Below are 19,342 nucleotides of genomic sequence, written 5' to 3' on the forward strand. Positions count from 1 at the left end.
TAATTACATTCATACTTTTTGCAAATAGTTGCCAAAGATTTCTTTTGGCCTACTATGCATGAAGATGTTGCTAAGTTTGTGTCTGGGTGTGTACCCTATTTCATAGGTTTTGTACACTAATGCTATGCTGCTAGCACCCCATTGTGGATTTTGTACTAACCACATGCCCAATTCGCCCACAGAAAGGAGTTTATGCCAATTGGGCGATGGCAAAGTAGGGGGTTAATTTCATTAAAATTGATTTTATGCATAGAAAGATGCATAAAGGATTTATTTTTATTTTAAAATTATTATTTTTCTTAAAATTGAATTTATGCATCCCTTTGGAAGACACTCCATGCACACACTAAACCCCTTTGAAGCCTCCTTATGGCTTAATGCAATGTATCCCCTACTTAATTGACCACACAAGATAACTTTATTCCCACTTTGCAAAGCCTCCTTGTAGCTTATGAATTAGACTTTGAAGTTGTGCATCCCCAAGTTTGGCAATCATGTTATGTTGCATAGTCCTATTCTTGAAGGACTTGAAAGCTCAATCCTATTCTTGAAGGAATTTAAATCTCTTATGTTGAAGAAATTGTTGAATCCTACTCTTGGAGGAATTGAAAGCTCCCTTATGGAGGAAGATAATTAACTATATTGAAACTATGGAAGGCTTTCTTCTGCACTAAAGAGTATGAAAAGAAATACTAAAAAAAAGAGAGAGTATACAAACAAATACAAAGATGAACTAAAATAATGTCAAGAGATGAGCCAATTATAAAAAAATTAGGCATGAGATTACTAGTCAAAAAAGATAAACGAGCACAGAACACTATGGAAGCTAAAAATGATAGCATATCGCCTAAAGGAGGAGAGTGGAATTTATTTTAAATGATTTGAAAAAACATTGCTCTTAACCTCTTGTATTTGCATGATTGTTCTCCCACCTTGGTTGAAAGAATTTTATAGGCAAACTGGTAGGCCAAGGTTATCATTTAGCAACTAGAGGCCCTAGTTTAGTCCATAGTTATAGTTGTGTTGTAGCATCGTTTTAAGGAGGGAGCTAAGGTTACTATCAAGAGGGAGTGTTAAAAAGTTTACCTTTTATTCCTATATAGATGAAGGGGGAGGATATGCCTTTGTATTCGTGTGTGTATGATTGAGAGCTTACTAGTTATCTTGTCGTCGAAGGTTATTTGCAAGATTGTTGAATGTAAAAAGCAAGGCACATGAACACACATGTTTTATGCTAGTAGTCACATGTTTATTGTTTAGGTGACATGGGATAGCATGTATAGTCACATGGACTAGGCGAGTCTCATTCATTAGGTTAGACACATGAGGATTGTTGTTGAGAAGATAGGATCCATAGGGGGATCTAAAAGCCTTCATCCAAAGCTGTAAAATCATGTCCTTGAAAGGCTCTTATTTCAAGAGAGTTTGACCAATAGAATGATTTTATGGTTTGAGTTTTTAGTTGTTTTGTTATTTTCATTGTCATCTTCGTAATTATCCTTAATCATATTTTTAATGCTACATGTTCTCCTCTCTAAAATGCAATGTAATAAGAAAAATTAAAAGTTTAATCTACCATGAGTAATAAGGATAAGACTACTCAACCTCCTAGCTCTTAAGAAAAAGATGAGCCCAAATGGTTAAAATTGATGACCTAAAATCGTAACAAAAGTAACGTTCCAAAAATTTCAAAGTGGAAGAAAGATTAAATGGTGTGCTTTCACTTTCTATTTGTTCTACGAAGTACATGAAGAGTCTCATAAGCGTATGGTTTGCATAGATGCTACGAGATTTTACATCAACTTGCTTCCAATGCTGAAATTTAATTGTGTGGGCCTGTTAGGCTTGTTGGTCTCATAAGAGGTGTGGACGGAGCTGGTCTAGACAAATATTAGGGTGCGTGTGTTGGGCTGAGTTGGTGTAGCTCTCATAATGTTACATACCACTTAAGCTTACCTTTTTACATACCACTAAGGCATACTTTTTTTTAAAAAGGAAGGCCAAAAAGATATAAAATATGGAAAATGTAGATTGTTTTCTTAAAAGGGTTAAAAAGATAAAATATGGAATATGTAGATTGTGCCAAGCGCGAGCTAGTGCAATGGAAAAGTTGGGAATCGAGAGTCTCGAGGTTAAGGGTTCGATTCTTCCTCGTGCGAGAGGTGGCATGAATGGGTGTGTGGGCGTTGATGTTGTTCTTTCACAGCTAATAAAAAAAAATAAACGGAATTGTGGCATGAATGGGGCGTTGATGTTGTTCTTTCAAATTTCCAGCTAAAAAAATAAATAAACGGAATTATGAATATGTAGATTGTTTTTTTAAAAGAGTGAGAATGACGTGTAAACTGTGATTCTATTGGTCGGAAAATCTTAGATCATATACAAGGTATTGTATATATATATGTGAGTGAATATTTGCTGCATTGTTGCATCTTTTCTTTGCAGCGATGGCGTGGTCTGGCTTCATCGTCGTCTTCCTGTCTCTGTGCGTGGCTTTCTGCCCAGCTCTCTCTCTCTACAGCCCTTCGTCAGACGTAGTCCTGCTCTCCGCTTCCAACTTCAAGTCGCAGGTCTGCTTTGCTTTTTTGCTTTTCCGCCATGAATCTTGTTGTTAAAAAATCCCTTTCTTTCTTTATTTTTTTTGTTTTGGGATTTTGATGTCATTCCCACATCAAATCATGTAGAATTCTAGTTTGAGTGCCTGATTGCGCAACAAAGACGAGCTTCAAGGTTAAGTACAATACTGGCTTGAATAAAAATGCCAATTTTAGGATTTATGGAATCCTTTCTGCAGTGTTTTAGTCAGAAGTTAATCTACAATTGCAGTGGAAAATACCAGGGTTCATGCCTCTTTACCTCTGCATAGGGATTTTTTATGTTCAAAAAGCATCAATCAAGTGGCCTTAATGGCTAGATTAAGGGTTATATTAGGTGGGTGTGACCTTAAGTAAAGAAAAAATGGGATGTTTCCAACTTGATAAGTTATCATCACTGTTGCCAAGATGAGGGTTCATGTCATAATAATAAGGTTGAAGTCTTGCATCTAAACAAGACCGCCATCGACTTGGTTTGAGAGTGGCTTAGTTAAAATTTGAAAGTTTAAAGTACGTAACTTCTTGGATGCATTCTCGGTTTACAATCAAAGTATTATGCCCTAAAAATGTATTAGGCCTAGTAGTATCCTAAACCAACAACACCCCCAACCCCAACCCCCTCCCCTCCCCTCCCCACCCCCCCCTCTCCCCCTCCCCCTCTCCCTTGTCAAGGACGGGGGTCGTTAGAGGGGGGATCGATCAAGGGGCCTTATTTTTCAGAATTTCCGGCTCGACCTGATGTGGGTGCATCAAAATGTGAGCCCTGTCGCCATTGATCTCATTAAATTTTGGAGTGCTTAGTGGTCAGAATCTGCTGCAGTTGCCTGTCATTATCAGAGGCAGAAACTGAGATGTCGAAATCTGGTCCATCTGCCTGTCTCCATCTCATTGGGAATACACACAAACAGATCCACCCACCCACAACCCTAGGCCTCAAGTGGTACTTGGTTGCCAAGATTCACTACCATATGGTGATTTTGATCATACAGGTCCCCAAACCCTGCTTTTGGGGCTAATTGATAAACTATGTTAATGTATGGTCAGAAGTGTATTTCTATAACCTTAATCAATTATTATGAGTGCATCTTTGTGACATTTCTTCAAGAAAGTGAGAACAACGTTTGAGCAGGTATGATAATTATTAAGAGTTTTTAAAGTGGTGTCCTAGGTTTGAAAAATTGGAAGAATGCCCAAGGATGGCGTTATTCTCATTCAAAAGAAAATACTAGTTGGACATAAATATAAACTTAAAAAACAAAATTACATGAGGCATATTTTAATGTGACTTTGGTAATGAAAAGGGATTATTTCTTTCTCAGTAGGGGGTTTTGTCCACACCCTTTGAATGCACATGATTCAAACTGTCGTGAACCCCCCCTAAGCAGTAGTAAAGTGTTATGTGGATTGAAAATCGAGATCTTAACAAAGCAACACCTAGGTTCTTTCATACCTTACATTATAGATTTGATGGTTCAAAGGTTGGAAGCGGCTCTCTAGCAAATGAAGTTTTTAAAATGTGAAGGGTTTCTGATGGTGGTGACAATTGTAAGCAATGCTCATTAATGGGTTGCTTAGTAGATGGTAGTGAATGTCAGCTTTTTAGCACATGAAGATCTCAAAATGTAAAGGGAAGCCATGGTCATGAGCATCATAAGCAATGCCCTGTGCAATTAATTTGGGTATCTTAGCAAAGTTAATTAGTTAGTGTTCTGGCTGTGTGCTGAACCCTCCTTATATGAATATTTCTGTTTCTGACAAGTGATGGATGAGAAGAGTTAAAGCTTTACTACATAATACTGAAAGAATTTTTATGGCATTTCAGGTACTACAAGCAGACGGAGTTGTGTTGGTGGAATTTTATGCCAATTGGTGTGGCCATTGTAAGGCTCTAGCTCCAGTGTGGGAAAAAGTGGCGACTGTTTTGAAGGGAGTTGTAAAAGTTGCTGCCCTCGATGCTGATACACACAAATCCTTAGCACAGGTAAGAAGGTTTGAACTGTTAGTGGAGAGTAATGACGGTTTTTGAAGCATTGCAATGCTTTGTTTGTATATTTCATATTGAGGAAAAGACAAAAAGAGAAAGCTACATGATGTATATCAAAGGTCAAAATGTTTCAAATGCACGAAGAGGTGGTTTTCAGTGTCATATGCCTAGTGCTTTTGCTTCAAAGAAAGATATGGCAAATGTACTGCCTGGTGCTTCAGATACCTGATGAAGCTTGATGCAGCTTGTGGGATGTAGGCGTAGTTATTGGAATTGGGGAAATAGAGATGGCATTGTGGGGGAGGGAGCTGAAATGTGTAAATGCCACGTCAGCAAGAGAGATGCAAAACAAGGGGGAGAGGGGAGAAGAAGAGGGAGAGAGGAAACACATGGAGATGTAAGAAAAGAGGAGAATTGTCACATGTGGAAGCTCTTGGAGTCTTCTTTCAGCCCTAAACACCTTTTAGGAACATCTTGATGCAAAACGCAAACAAAAGATGGAGAGAAGAGAGAGAGATAGCTGAGTTTTCAGTATATTAATATTGTACAAAAAGGGTACAATCTTTGGCAAGCCCTAGGCTACCTATCTAATTCCTAGTCTATGACCTAACACCCCAACAAGGTGAGAGATGCCAACAATGAGCCAAGCGATTGCTATTTATGGGCTCTTGAAGCATTTGTGGACCTGGCCAACCTGCTGTTGGCCAGGTCCTTGGACACATAATATTCCCATGCTACCGACGTCCTCTGATAAGCCTCTTATTTGCTGGCCGATAGGAACCTAGGCCCACCACAAAGCCTTTCCTGCCAATACTAGCTGCCCAAGCTCCTAAATTTGGTCCTGAATCTACTCTCTATCTGCTGCCCTTTAGGGATTAGCATGTCCATATGCATGCACATGATATCCCCTTCTACTAAACTTGATGACGGGATTCCAACTTCTGACCCTAGATGATTGTCATCATCCCCTTGTGTCATCCTTCCCTTCTTGGCAACCTTTTCACAGACAATCTTGCCCTATCTCTGACTTCACTCCAAAGTGATGAAGATGTGTGCATCTGTTACACTTGAAAGGAAGTGAAGCAAATAGAAAACACAGATGTTGGCCCAGGTACAAGACCTATAAATGCTGGAAACTGATGTTGATTGCTGAAAACTGAGCACGAGGGAAGCTCGTAGGTGCTGTACAATGGGAAGAAGCAGAAGCAGTTGCTAATGACCTCAAGTGGATGCAAAAGAATGAGATGAACTGGGGGAAAGGGGGTCAGCCCTTATATATTCCCCCAATGTGCTGGTCGGCAGCTGTAAGCAGGGCCGACAGCAAGACAGTAGTATAAAATGCTACAAAAATGCCTAAAAATACCTAAAAACTGGTAGAAAAATGTTGAATAACCTCTGCTAAGATATGCCAATGCAGGGCCTCATAAATGGCCAATACAAGCATGAAAAAGGTGATGTAGACTCTCTGGAGATGATATAATCCAACACCTCCTCTTCAGTGCCAGAGGGGCGATCCAATGCCAGCACGCTGAAGTAACACCTCCATAGTAGCTCTCAAAAATGGTTTGGTGAAGAGATCAGCCACATTGTCCTTGGTAGAACAGTAGACTAGTCAAAGAAGGCCCAACTCGATCCAGTTGCATACAAAATGATAATGCACTTGAATATGCTTGGATCATCCCCGTATCACAGGATTCTGTGCTAAAGCAATAGCACTCTGAGAATCCGAGAAGATAGTAACCGGGGAAGTGTCGGCACAGTACAAATGCTCTTGAATTTGATGAATCCAAAGTGCCTCCGTAGGATTTATACTCAACCTCGGTGGAAGAAGCATAAACAATCCTCTGCTTTTGAGACTTCCAAGAAACCAATCCAGTACCAAGCATGAAGCAATATCCAGATATAGACCTCTGAGTATCAATGCAGCCTGCCCAATCAGAATCTGTGAAGCCAACCAAATCAGCCCCATTGGAGTAGGTGATGCCATAATCTAAAGTACCTCGAAGATAACGAAGAACTCTCAAAGCTGCCTGCCAATGAGACCTTGGAGCGGCTGATGAGAACTTGCTAAGGACACTCATAGCATAGGAGATGTGTAGACGGGTGTTGGCAAGGTAAAGCAATGAGCCAACAATCTACCGATACTCTGGAATCCACCTAGGTGTATCATCTTCTTGGATAACTTGGCATTGGGATCCATGGGACAAGAGAGAGGTGTACAATCTGACAACCCATAAAGTGAGAGCAGCTTCCTCACATACTTCTGCTGAGAAATGAAGATACAGTCATCTTTTTGCCAAACCTCTAGCCCAAGAAAATAATGTAGAAGGCCAAGATTAGTCATCTCAAATGTCTAAAAGCTTGGATTGAACCTGTGCAACCAAACCAGTATCTAAGCCAGAAAGAATGAGGTCATCAACATACAAAACAATGACACAAATATCTCCATTAGAAAGAAGCACATAGAGATTGTTGTCAGCATATGCCCTCTCAAAGCCAAGAGATAACAAGAAGGCATCAATCTTCTGATACCAGGTACGGGGTGCCTATTTGAGACCAAAAAGAGCCTATTGTAGAAGATACACATGGGTGTCCTGTCCTGAAACACAAAACTAGGAGGCTGCTCAAAATAAACTTCCTCCTCTAAATCTCCATTCAGAATAGCGGATTTGACATCCATCTGGAACACGGGCCATCTAAAGTGTGCAACCAGAGCCAAAACAATTCTGATGGTGGTATACTTGGCTGCAGGAGCAAATGTCTCATCAAAGTCTTCACCTGCCCTCTAAGCATATCCTCGAGCAACAAGGCGGGCTTTGTACTTGTCCAAAGTAACATCTACACGAAACTTGACTTTGAAAATCCATTTCGCACCAATAACACGATGATGTAAAGGCCGTTGCACCAAAGACCAAGTGTTATTCCTCTCAATAGAGGCCATCTCTGCTTCAATAGCTTGCCCGCCACCACTGCGGCTGTGAAAGAGCCTCCTCTGGACTCTCAAGCTCATCGATCTCCTGGAGAGAACTCATGAGAGTATAATTCACTGTGTGATGAGATGTGGAAGCCGGAGATGAACGACGAGGTCCAGGGGTGATGGTAGAGGTCTGGTTATGGAGCTGTGTGTCATGTGCATAAAATGCCATGGACCCTTTTCATGAAGGCAGCCTAGGGCTGTAGATGTAGGTACCTTTTTGTACCATCAGAAATATACTGAATTTCTAGCATCTCTCTCTCTGTCTCTCTACTCTCCCTTCTGTCTGCGTTTTTGCATCGGCATGTTCTCAGTGGTGTTTAGGGCTGAAAGAAGACTCCCAGAGCTTCCGCGTGTTACATTGGTATCAGAGCATCATGCTTAGCAAAGCTAAACATTGATTCAGTCCCATATGATGGTGTACAGGTCCAAGGTACAAGAAAGTACACGGATACGAAGCCAAAGGCAAGGAACACAGGAATGGGAAGAGCTCCTAGGAGGTTTGTTGGTGGTGTTCCACAAAGCCAGAGGGGATGGCAGTCCTATGAGCCAGATAGGTTCTCGGGCAACGGTCCCAAGAGAGGATTATCCTCCAAGGGGTGATGTGAGAGTGCCAGACTCATGTCTCAGGAATGAAGACCAAGACAGTGTTCAGAGTCAAGGCAGGAATGGATTGGGGATTGGAGGGAACAGATGCATAGATTTTATTCAGAGCCAGAGTGGTTTTGGAGACCGGGCCGGGTTTTCAGAGAAAAGGGTTGCTAGAGACGGATGGATGACAGAGGGATTCAGGGAACAGAATGGAATGATGGCAGTCATCCAAGAACAAGTTGGAATCCCGTCACAAGTTTAGCAGAGGGGGATGTCATGTGCATAAAATGCCATGGACATTCTCAGAAGCTAATCCAGAAGGGGCAGCCAAAAAAAGATCAATTAGAACTAGAACTTGGAGCATAAGGTGGTGAAGAGGCAAGTGTGGACTTGGAGCAAGGCATGGAGGCCATGAAGAGGATGCTGTCGGCTGCAAGAAGGATGCTGTCGGCTGTACCAGAGGACAGGGCGGTTGAAAGCGCATTAGTACATGGGATTATGACCAGTCGGCACTACATTTATGATTATGTGACCAGTCGGCCAGGGCCAGTCGGCTGGCCGACTGCTGGTCGGCCAGCACTCCAAGAAGTCCAAGAGCCTATAAAAGGCGTAGGTGCTCATTGTGTTAGATCATTCAACTCCTTTGAGTTGGGTCTTAGACTAGGATTTGTTTTGGGTGTATACCACCTTTTCATGAAGGCAGCCTAGGGCTGTAGATGTAGGTACTTTTTTGTACCATCAGAAATATACTGAATTTCCAGCATATCTCTCTCTCTCTACTCTCCCTTCTGTTTGCGTTTTTGCAGCAGCATCAATGGTGTTTAGGGCTGAAAGAAGACTCCCAGAGCTTCCGCGTGTTACAGTGTGCATCAGTGAGACCAGAATCTCTAAAGAGTTGCTGAACCCACCAAGGTAGGCCAGCCTTACTCTCAAAGCGTGAAGAAGAAGATCTAGCCTCAATAGAGGACTCATCCGATGCTGTTGGAAGTAGTGATGAGATAAGCATTGGTGAGGGTAATCCCGGAGTCAAAGCAGGACTCGATCCTCTTTGAGTTCGGGGCAAGTGTGATCCTTTTCTTACTAGGACATGCACATAAGCAACACAACCGAAAACACGAAGATGAGAAATAGAAGGCTTGTGGCATGTAAAAGCCTTCTCCAGAGTCATCCCCTCAACCGCTTTTGTGAGAGAGTGGTTAATGAGATAAACTGAGGTAGCCACAGCTTCACCCCAAAAAGCAGGAGGGAGACCTTCATGATGCAACAAAGCACGAGCCATCTCTTTGACGGTCCAGTTCTTTCGTTCCACAACGCCATTTTGCTGAGGAGTGTACGAAACGGTAATCTGTCGGTGAATGCCCTTCGAAGCAAGGAAGTCATCAAATGGTACAACCTCACCACCATTATCAATCTCGAGGAATGAAACTCTACCCCCAGATTGATTTTCCACCATCGCAATCCAAGTCTTGAAACTGGCAAAAGCATTTGACTTGCGAGCCAAAAAACATACCCAGACTTTGCGAGTGAAATCATCCACAAGAAGAAAATTTCGAGCCCCGCCCGGCACCAAGAGACTCAACCTCCATAGGTCCTACAAGATCTGCATGTATAAGCTCCAGTATTCGGGGTGCTCGATGAGTGGCCTCCTCTGGAAATGCATCTCGATGATACTTGCCCATCATGCAGGATGACCAGATGTGTGAGAGAGACTTGAGCTGAGGTAGTCCGCTGACAATCTGCTTAGAATGGAAACTTTGTAAGGCAGCAATGGGTAAATGACCGAAGCGAGAATGCCACAAAGAAGTATCTGCCTCAGAAACCAAAGCCATCACGGGGAAGAAAAACTGATGAATATGGGAATCAGTGTGAGGGATCTGGGAAGAAAAATTGGTGATCTTGTAGAGCCCCCCATCATGGACTCCATTGGCAACAACCGAGAGAGTCTTCCTGTCAATTACTTCGATGACCTCATCATCAAAGTACACACCAAGTCCCTTCTGAGAAGCTTTGTATACTGAAAACAAATTTTTGGAAATCCGTGGTACATCTAGAACATCATGTAAGGTGGCAAAAGAACCCAAAGAAACATTACCAACACCGGTGATAGGAAGCGAAGAGTTGTCGTTGATATAAACTGAAGAAGAGAGTCTGGTAGTCCTCCAAGATATGAGCCTGATTGGTCATGTGGGCAGAAGCACCACTATCACCAACCCATTCCACCGCTTCATGTATGTCACTAACATCTTCAGGAGAAGTCATATCTGTGATCACGAGGAATGAATCGTGTGAAGAAGTGGATGAATCTGTGACTGCCATGTATGCAACTTTGGCATATCCCTCCTCTGAAACTTTGCCTTAATCTTTGGTGTTGTCCTTGTCAGATGCTTTAGAAGCATCTTGGGCTTTATACTTGGCTTTCGAGAATCATCACGACGAGCAAAGAGCGAGCCTCAGTACGACCTGACCTGCCACAGTAATCACATTCATTGCTTTTGTCCTTGGATTCCTTAGAATCTTATTTACCCTTGCCTTTGCCTCTGTTTTTGTTGTTGTTGTTGGAGTTCCCTTTTCCGCCTTTGCTTTTGCCCTTGTCAGAGGCAACAAAGGCAAACTCCGACTTGCCTTTTCCGCAAAGCATGCACTTGTCGTGGAGATAACTCACGACTTCCTCAAAAGGGGGGATAGGATCACGGAAATAAATATTATCCCTGAAAGAGTCAAAGGAAGCAGGCAACTTACCAAGAAGTTTATGGATGGTATTGTTGATGGTGCTCCTATACTCCTCAAGCTGCAGCTTGGTACGGGTGAACTCTCCAATCTTCTCAATCAAGTTATCTGACTTATTGATTGTAAGCTTCTCCAGATCTAACTCCAATTTGGCAATCTTCACTGTCGAAACGCTCCCATACCTCCTCTGGATCTCTATCCACATCTGATGAGCATTACTCCAAGAAGAGACAAACTATGCCTGTATAGATGGAGTCATGCAATGGATGATGATAAGATGAGCCCGAGCATCCAATATGCTTCTCAAAGCAGGGTCCACCAAGTGAGGGGTGGAAATAGCCATCCACACACAGGCTCCTTCCATCAACAACTGAGTGTAGAAAGACCAAGTATGATAGTTGGTTGCTGTAAGCTTCATGGAGTCACTGACTTGGGGAGGATTGTAGGATGGTATGTGGGTAGGGGTGCGAGCAAGACCTGGATGAGCGAAACTCAGAGAGGAAAGACTGGGAATAGGAACCACCTGTGGAGCGGTGGGAGCAGGGGATCCAGGCTGTGATGGTGCTGGAGAATCAACAGGACAAGGAGCGGCAGTAGAGAAACCTCGTGAAGCCATGTCCTCTGACAAGAAACCTTCTCTGAAGAAAGGGGCTGAAAAAAATCAGCAAATTCTCCTCTTAGGCTGTGCACAGCAAGAAGAAAGGGAGGGAGGGTGGGAAACTGAAAGGAGAGGAAGATCTCTCCAAGATGTAGATCCCTGTCCTCAGCACCTAGAAGAGGGCTTCAACAATCAGACAAAAATTCAGAAATACAACAGTCCCAAGTGTCAGATGAAGAAAACGCAGCACTCTTGAGGAAGCCTCTGCTCCCGGAAGAAAACGCAGCACCTTCTACGCTGAAACCTGCAGAAAACGCAGCAAACTATCGAAGCCTCTACTCCAAAACAGAAAACGCAGCTCTCTTCTACTCACAGATCAGCGTTTTTCTTTGATACCATGAAAAAAAGTGAAGCAAATAGAAAACACAGATGTTGGCCCAGGTACAAGACCTGTAAATGCTGGAAACTGATGTTGATTGCTGAAAACTGAGCACGAGGGAAGCCCGTAGGTGCTGTACAATGGTATGAAGCAGAAGCAGCTGCTAATGACCTCAAGTGGATGCAAAAGAATGAGATGAACTGGGGGAAAGGGGGTCAGCCCTTATATATTCCCCCAGAGTGCTGGTCGGCCAGCTGTAGCAGGCCGACAGCAAGACAGTAGTATAAAATGCTACAAAAATGCCTAAAAATACCTAAAAACTGGTAGAAAAATGCTGAATAATCTCTGCAAAGATATGCCAATGCAGGGCCTCATAAATGGCCAATACAAGCATGAAAAAGGTGATGTAGACCCTCTGGAGATGATATGATCCAACACTACTTTGTCCCCTTGCCTTCTTGCCCTATCCCTGAACATTTCTTTGGTCTTCTTTTCCTGAGTATCGAGTCTGGCACTCTCACTCCACCCCTTGAAGGGTCATCCTCCCTTGGAACTGTTTTCCTGAAAGCCTTTCATGGTGTGCCCCAAGTGGCATCCGACTCACAGGGCTACAATTCCTCTTGGGTCTTGTGGAACACCACCAACCAACCTCCTAGGAACTTCTTCCATGTCTTGTGTTACTTTCCTTGGACTGTGCACCTTCATCTGGGACACCATCAATGTTTAGCATTGCTGAACCTGATGTTGATATAATGTTGCCTGGTCACCATCAATGTTTAGCATTGCTGAACCTGATGTTGATATAATGTTGCCTGGTCACCACACTGGCAACAACAGCAACAATATCTCAGAAGCTCTGATACCAATGTCACATGTAGAAGCTTTGGGAGTCTTCTTTCAGCCCTAAACATCTTTCAGGAACATCTTGATGCAAAACGCAAAGAGAAGATGGAGAGGAAAGAGAGAGAGAGAGCTGACTTTTCAGTATATTAATATTGTACAAAAAGGGTACAGTCTTTGGCAAGCCCTAGGCTGCCCTTGAAAAGGTGGAAAGACCTATTGAATTCCTAGTCTACGACCTAACACCCCAACAAGGTGAGAGATGCCAACAATGAGCTAAGCGACTGCTATTTATAGGCCCTTGAAGCATTTGTGGACTGGCCGACTTGGTGTTGGCCAGATCCTTGGACATAGAATATTCCCATGCTGCCAATGTCCTCTGATAAGCCTCTTATCTTCTGGCTGACAGGAACCTGGTCCCAACCACAAAGCCTTCCCTGCCAATACTAGCTGCTGAAGCTCCTAAATCTGGTCCTGAATCTGGTCTTTATCTGTTACCCTTCAGGGATTGCCCAGGATTAGCATGTCCATGTGCATGCACATGACAAGAATAAATGAAGGGAGACAAGGGGAAAGGAGATTGATGAGAAGTAAGAACAGGAGAAAAGCTAATATCAGACTGAAATTAGGGATTTGCATAAGCAAACAGCAGGGAAACGACCGAAACGGGAGGGGGGGAATGGAGGAAAGAGCAGAAATGTGCCTAAAATCGAAGCAGCCAATATGGCTGAATCACAGTTCAGACTTTTAGATCCCTTCGAAAAAGCTGAAGCAGCCCAAGACCTGGTGTTTCGAGCATTTCCTGTGACTATGGAAGAAGGATGCATTGCTGGCACATGAAGCAAGCACATCTTGAGCTGTTGCAAGGGGACTTTGGTTGTAACATTGGGAGGGGTTGCAGTTTTCAACAGCAGGATGCTGGCCAACAGTGGCAGCTATGGTGGCGAGAGGGAGCCTTAATGGTGGTCAGTAGTGGCATTTATGGTGCCAAGCAACACCAGTAAAGGGCAACTGTATGATGTGACTTGGCCTGGCACTGCTAATGGTGGCAATGTAATATCGTGTAGGGGTAAGGGGAGGATGTTGGAGTGGCTAAAACAATTCAGCAAGGTGGCACTGCTAATGGTGGCAATGTATAGTATTGTGTAGGGGTAAGGGGAGGAAATTGGGAGTGACTAAAACAATGCAGCAAGGTGGCTTAGTTTGAGGGTAGCCACTGTTTTACTCTGGAGGTTGGCAAGGCAGCTCATGGGCAGCGGTAAAGCTTTCAAGGGCGGTTGGGTGCTTCATAAACTGTAAGGTGATGGGTGCCTCTGGTACTGAAGGCTGTGAGAGCTGAAGGGAACCAATACATACCGGACGCCTAGTGTGATGGAGCTTGGTTGATGAATGATCATGCAGTGTCTCAATCTGGGTCCTTTGTGTAGGCTGGGATACACGTGTGCGGTCATCCTCTCTTCTCCTCACCTCAAGGTTCTTGGTGCTACATACCTGCATCTGTGCTAATTTTATAAGCATGTAAAGACAGCACAATGTAATTATAAATTTCTTTGTCATTTCTTTAAAGAAACAAATTTGTTGAATGTCCTTCATCTATTCATATGTCGAAGTTAGATTGAAAACAGGAGTATGGAGTACAAGGCTTTCCCTCAATCAAAGTTTTTGGTGTGGGCAAGGGACCTGTAGACTACCAAGGACCCCGGGATGCAAAGTCCATTGCAGAATTTGGTCTTAAACAGGTAAGTTTATATTAGCTCATTGTTAACAGGTTTCCTTTGAGTTTTGAATCTCTAGCAACATTGTTTATTTGAGTAGTAACACACCAATATCAAAACTGCAGTTCGCAAATGTGGGGGAGTTTTTAGCGTTCAATTAAGAGCATAACATGATCTATGTGAAAATACAGGTAAAGCTTCTTCTGAAGGAGAGATTGAATGAAAAGAGTGGAAGCAAAAGTGGTGGAAGCAAGAAAGATGGTGATGATGGGGCTAGCTCATCTATAGAGCTTACATCTAGTAACTTTGACAAGCTAGTGCTCAATAACAAGGATCTGTGGCTGGTGGAATTCTTTGCCCCTTGGTCTCTCTCTCTCTCTCTCTCTCTCTCTCTCACACACACACACACACACACACGCACATGCACGCACATGCGGGCACGTGCTTGCACGTCTGTGCACCCATAAACATGTCTATAGTTGTGAAGTCCTGAAGTTTTTTGTGCTGGTTAATGCTAAAAGGTGTGGGCATTGCAAGAAGCTTGCACCTGAGTGGAAAAAGGCTGCGAAAGAACTGAAAGGAAAAGTAAAGCTTGGACAAGTAGATTGTGATGCAGAAAAGGTATGAAGTTTGACAACTTTTGACTCGTTTCTTGGTAACTTTACGTCTTGTGCATATGTGAAAGTTAGACAAATCTGCACTAGCACACGTATCCTACAAAAGTAGTGTCCGTGTGAGTTCACATTTCCGCATCCATGCCCATGCCCACACACACTCCCTAGCATGCATGATGCAGCACACCCGCCCACTCAGTGTATGGACAGCACACTGAGTGCACCATTCACACCCACAGCCATGCCCACAATGACTCCCTTTTGCAGGAAGCATGCTCACTTTCATGCACACACACTGAGTGCACCATTCACACCCACAGCCATGCCCACAATGACTCCCTTTTGCAGGAAGCATGCTAGACAAACGTACCCATGCACCCACCATATGCACATACACTTACTTTCATGCACACACACACTGCATAATGCACAGGCACATGCATGTTCTTGCTGAGAGGCCAATCTGGGCATATTTTTGCCTTCCAAGCAAGGTGTTCTTATTTGGAGCTGTCAGTGCTTGTGTGCAGGGCCTGATGAGCAGGTATGGTGTCCAAGGCTTCCCAGCCATCTTGGTTTTTGGAGCAGACAAGGAAAATCCAACTCCTTATGAGGGAGCAAGGGTTGCATCTGCGATTGAGAGTTTCGCACTAGCTCAACTAGAAGGTCATGCTGTCACTCCAGAAGTGGTAGAACTTACTGGGCCAGTAAGTAGAAAATCTTTCTTCAAGTGTTTGAAGATAGAGAGTTGCCTTGTGGACCCATGGCAAGTACTTAAATACTTTTTTTTCCCTTTGAATTCTCAGGATGTGCTGGAGAAGAACTGTGAACCAGCTGCAATTTGTTTCGTGGCTTTTCTGCCCGACATTCTCGACTCTAAGGCAGAGGGCCGCAACAAATACTTGAGCATTCTGCAAACAGCTGCAGAGAAGTTTAAAAAAAACTTTTATGGGTATGGGACTGGTGGATCTCACAAATTTGTTTTTCAGATTTTCTAAGATTTGAGGATACTAATATGTTGCAAGTCTGGGGCAGCTATGTATGGGTTGCAGCAGGAAAGCAGCCCTCTCTTGAACAATCAGTGGGAGTAGGAGGTTATGGATATCCCGCATTGGTTTCTCTGAATGTCAAGAAAAGTGTGTTTGCACCTTTGCGAAGTGCATTCGAGGTTGATTCCATAATGTAAGCACGTGTCCTGCCTTTTTTTGGTGCAGTTTACTGATGCTACAAGGGGTGAGAAAGAAAGACTACAAGATGGGTCCAATTTTCCTTTTGTAGGTAGCTCACTTTTATGTACCTTTCTGCAGAGAATTTGTGAAAGATGCTGGTAGAGGAGGGAAAGGCAACATACCCATTCAATCTATACCTGCACTTAAGCAAACACAAGCTTGGGACGGTAAAGACGGTGAGGTTATAGAGGAGGATGAGTTCTCACTCGAAGATCTGATGTCTGATAGTTGACCAGAATTTACTCGAGGGAGAATTGAAACATAGATGAAATGGGCCAATTTGTCTGAGATGGCAACTTTCGGAAAGGGATTTCCAAATGCTTACAGCTCGTGTTTGAAAGCACCCATTTGAATCAGTGCATGAAATAGCTGAAAGGTGGGAGCTTCAAATATAACAGCAAAACATTGGGATGTGAATGTAACAAGGCTATGTATCCTGCAAACAATGAGGAGGTATTAATCAATTTGAGAACTGAAGGCATCTCTCACTCTCTCTTTTGACTTGTTAGGCAGTGCTTTTTATGGTCTTCATGCTTGTATGTGATCCATAGTCACAAGAAACGTTTCTAGGTTTTTTTCGTTTCGAAGTTTTTGGGGGTTTTGTTTCGAAAGGTTTCGTCCCTTGGCTAAGAAACCACGAGGTTTCGAAAAATCTATAATTTCATAAAGTATAAATACTTAAAGAACTTATAGTAGCCATCTAAAAACATAGTGTAATGATGAAAAAATGGTCTCTTCTCACACATCTCGGGAAACCATGCTTATTTTGGTGAGGCATTATGGCAATTTTGCTTGATTAGAACTCTTAAGAAATTGAAGAAGAGAAGGTAGAAATTGGGAAAGATTTAAGACATTGAAGAAAGAAAAAGGGCAAAGAAGACAAGAGAAGAAGAGAAAAAGAGAAGAAGAGAAAGGGAGAAGAAGAGAATGAAGGAAGCAACAAAAGGTGGAAAAGGGATCCAAGGAGGCAAGAGAAGAAGAGAGAAGGAAGGTGATGAGGAGGATATTAAAAAAAATAAAAATAAAAAAATCCCATAAAAATCAAGAGGGAAAAAAACTTGAAACTTGGGTGAAGCTGCTATACTAGGGAGGTTTCGAGGTTTTTAAAAATTGTTTCGAAAGCTAGAAACAAGTTTTTTTGTTACTATGATGTGATCTCATAGGTCATTATGGACACTCTTCACACATCATTAACCTATGAAAGGCCATTTGGAACGTCTCCCAAGGAACTTTGTGGTGGACATTGTAATAGGATAATTTATTCAATATAGGTATTCTCTACGATTTGTTGCAAGGTTTGGTGACAAAGTTCCACGTTTTGTGTGCTTCACTCGTGTATCATTGAGCTCCATAGATCCCCTTCCTTCTCTATACGGCATAACCTCAAGTGGTGATCTACCTTGTACTTTTCACAGCATTCTTGAGCTTGGTAACTATTGTGTGTAAAGGGCCCAGCCTTCTCAATAACTGCAAGGTGATTATCATGATGAAATTAAGAAATGAATGGCAAACTCATGAATCGAGCCTATCGAGAAAGTTCGATGTAAATTTTCACCAACATTTCTTGCAACTTAGACATGTGTAACTTTAATAGATCCTGTGTCTCTTTCTAGGATTGAGTAACAAAATCATAAAAGAATGAAGTTCAAAAACTCGGAGGCAAGCCCAAGTCCTGAGCCGAGCAATCAATGGCATTGATATCATTAAGAAACTAATCTTTTATTAGCATTCAATACCTTATCATTGGCCTATAAAGGGTCAAGGAAATCACTAGCATGATGCTGATCGATACATTGTTTTGCAATGAACCGAGCCATTCCATGACATGAAATTGAGATTATGAAGGCAATCATCATCATATTATGAAAATGAAAAAGTCGAATGCAGAATGGCAATGTGTCTTATTAATGTAATTGAAATGGAAGTAAGCTGTATACATAATGTGTTAATTAACTGACATCACGAGCACAATGAGTAATCTTAATACACCCTCTCGAGTAGGGGTTAGCAGGCCCGGTGGCTAGATAGCAATTGGGGGTGTAGTAAGATCGCCCAGCTTGAGGGGGGCATGGGGTATTATCAGCACCAAGGGCTCTATAGCCAATATGTTTATCATTGGATGGAGTGCTGCTGCCCATCACTAGGTTCCTCATTGGCCTTGCAATCTCGCATCCCTTTGTGTTGGAGCTGCCTTTGTGCACTCGATTTGCTAAATTGCTTGCCATGTTAACAGTTGGGCTATGGCATAATAACACAGACAAGATGAGGATAAGGAAAACAAGGGGAGAACCCATCTTGGTTTGAAGAAAGGAGGCTGGTTTTCTCCCCTTTTGTTGTATACGAGGAAGTTGAAAGGGCATTTTCTGCATCTTTTGTGGTAGAAGTAGCGTTTTTTTTTTTAATGAATGCCCAAACATAAGATCTCGAGGTCTCCATAGCATCAAGTAATCCATCCTCCTCACTCCTTTGCGTTACAAAAGTGCATCTTCAATTGTTTGTTTGGTATCCTTTTGTTCTCTCAAAGCAATACCCAATTGCAAGGTTCGGTACTCCACTTTAACTATATATATATTCTTCTTTTTGGCTGTTTTTTTTTTAAAAAAAAATCATGTATTCTTCATATCTTGGCAACAAATCCTCCTTTCATAGCACCAAGAATCTCTCTCTCTCTCTCTCTCTCTCTCTCTCTCTCTCTCACACACACACACACACACACACACACACACACACACACGATCCCAAATTGTCATATTTTATATTGATTGAGGTTTCTCTCTCCCTTTCTATGGACCTATAGGAGGGAAGGAGCAACTACATGGGCTAATCTAGGGGAATCGATGCACTTCGTTGGCAATAAATGATGGATTTTACCGTTCTCAAAATAAACATTGGCAACTTCATTCTATGCCTTGGAATAAGTATTAAGGATTAGTTTTTTGCATAAGGTTTAGGTGGGGAACAAAGCTCTCTTTTCTTGGAGGAAGCGTGTACATGGAGTCGTCCATTTTTATCCCACATGCCAGGATTTTCGTAAAGTAAAGAGCCTTTATAGGGCACCTTGTACTCTCTTTCTTTCCATCACCTAGAGAGGGAGCTCTTG

At 42.6% G+C, this 19,342-nt stretch overlaps 1 protein-coding gene across 1 annotated transcript; it reads left to right on the top strand.

The window, feature by feature from the left end:
• The first annotated feature begins 2,410 nt into the window (after nt 1-2,410).
• On the top strand, nt 2,411-16,736 carry LOC147639082 (protein disulfide isomerase-like 2-3). Its single transcript, XM_086787263.1, has 9 exons — nt 2,411-2,570; nt 4,417-4,575; nt 14,313-14,426; nt 14,594-14,766; nt 14,924-15,023; nt 15,544-15,720; nt 15,820-15,965; nt 16,049-16,195; nt 16,321-16,736. The coding sequence occupies exons 1-9, from the start codon at nt 2,448-2,450 to the stop codon at nt 16,472-16,474; spliced, it is 1,293 nt and encodes a 430-aa protein (XP_086643389.1). The 5' UTR covers nt 2,411-2,447; the 3' UTR covers nt 16,475-16,736.
• Nucleotides 16,737-19,342: the final 2,606 nt, after the last annotated feature.

This window comes from Cibotium barometz, chromosome 4, assembly GCF_041138505.1.
Source record: "Cibotium barometz isolate CiBa-2024 chromosome 4, ASM4113850v1, whole genome shotgun sequence".
Classification (NCBI taxonomy): Eukaryota; Viridiplantae; Streptophyta; class Polypodiopsida; order Cyatheales; family Cibotiaceae; genus Cibotium; species Cibotium barometz.

What these genes read in the sequence shown, in the direction of transcription:
- LOC147639082 (XM_086787263.1), top strand. Translation starts at nt 2,448, where the DNA reads ATGGCGTGGTCTGGCTTCATCGTCGTCTTCCTGTCTCTGTGCGTGGCT. An exon ending in CTTCCAACTTCAAGTCGCAG is followed by an intron (nt 2,571 to 4,416) that starts GTCTGCTTTGCT and finishes ATGGCATTTCAG; the next exon opens with GTACTACAAGCAGACGGAGT. An exon ending in TTTAAAAAAAACTTTTATGG is followed by an intron (nt 15,966 to 16,048) that starts GTATGGGACTGG and finishes AGTCTGGGGCAG; the next exon opens with CTATGTATGGGTTGCAGCAG.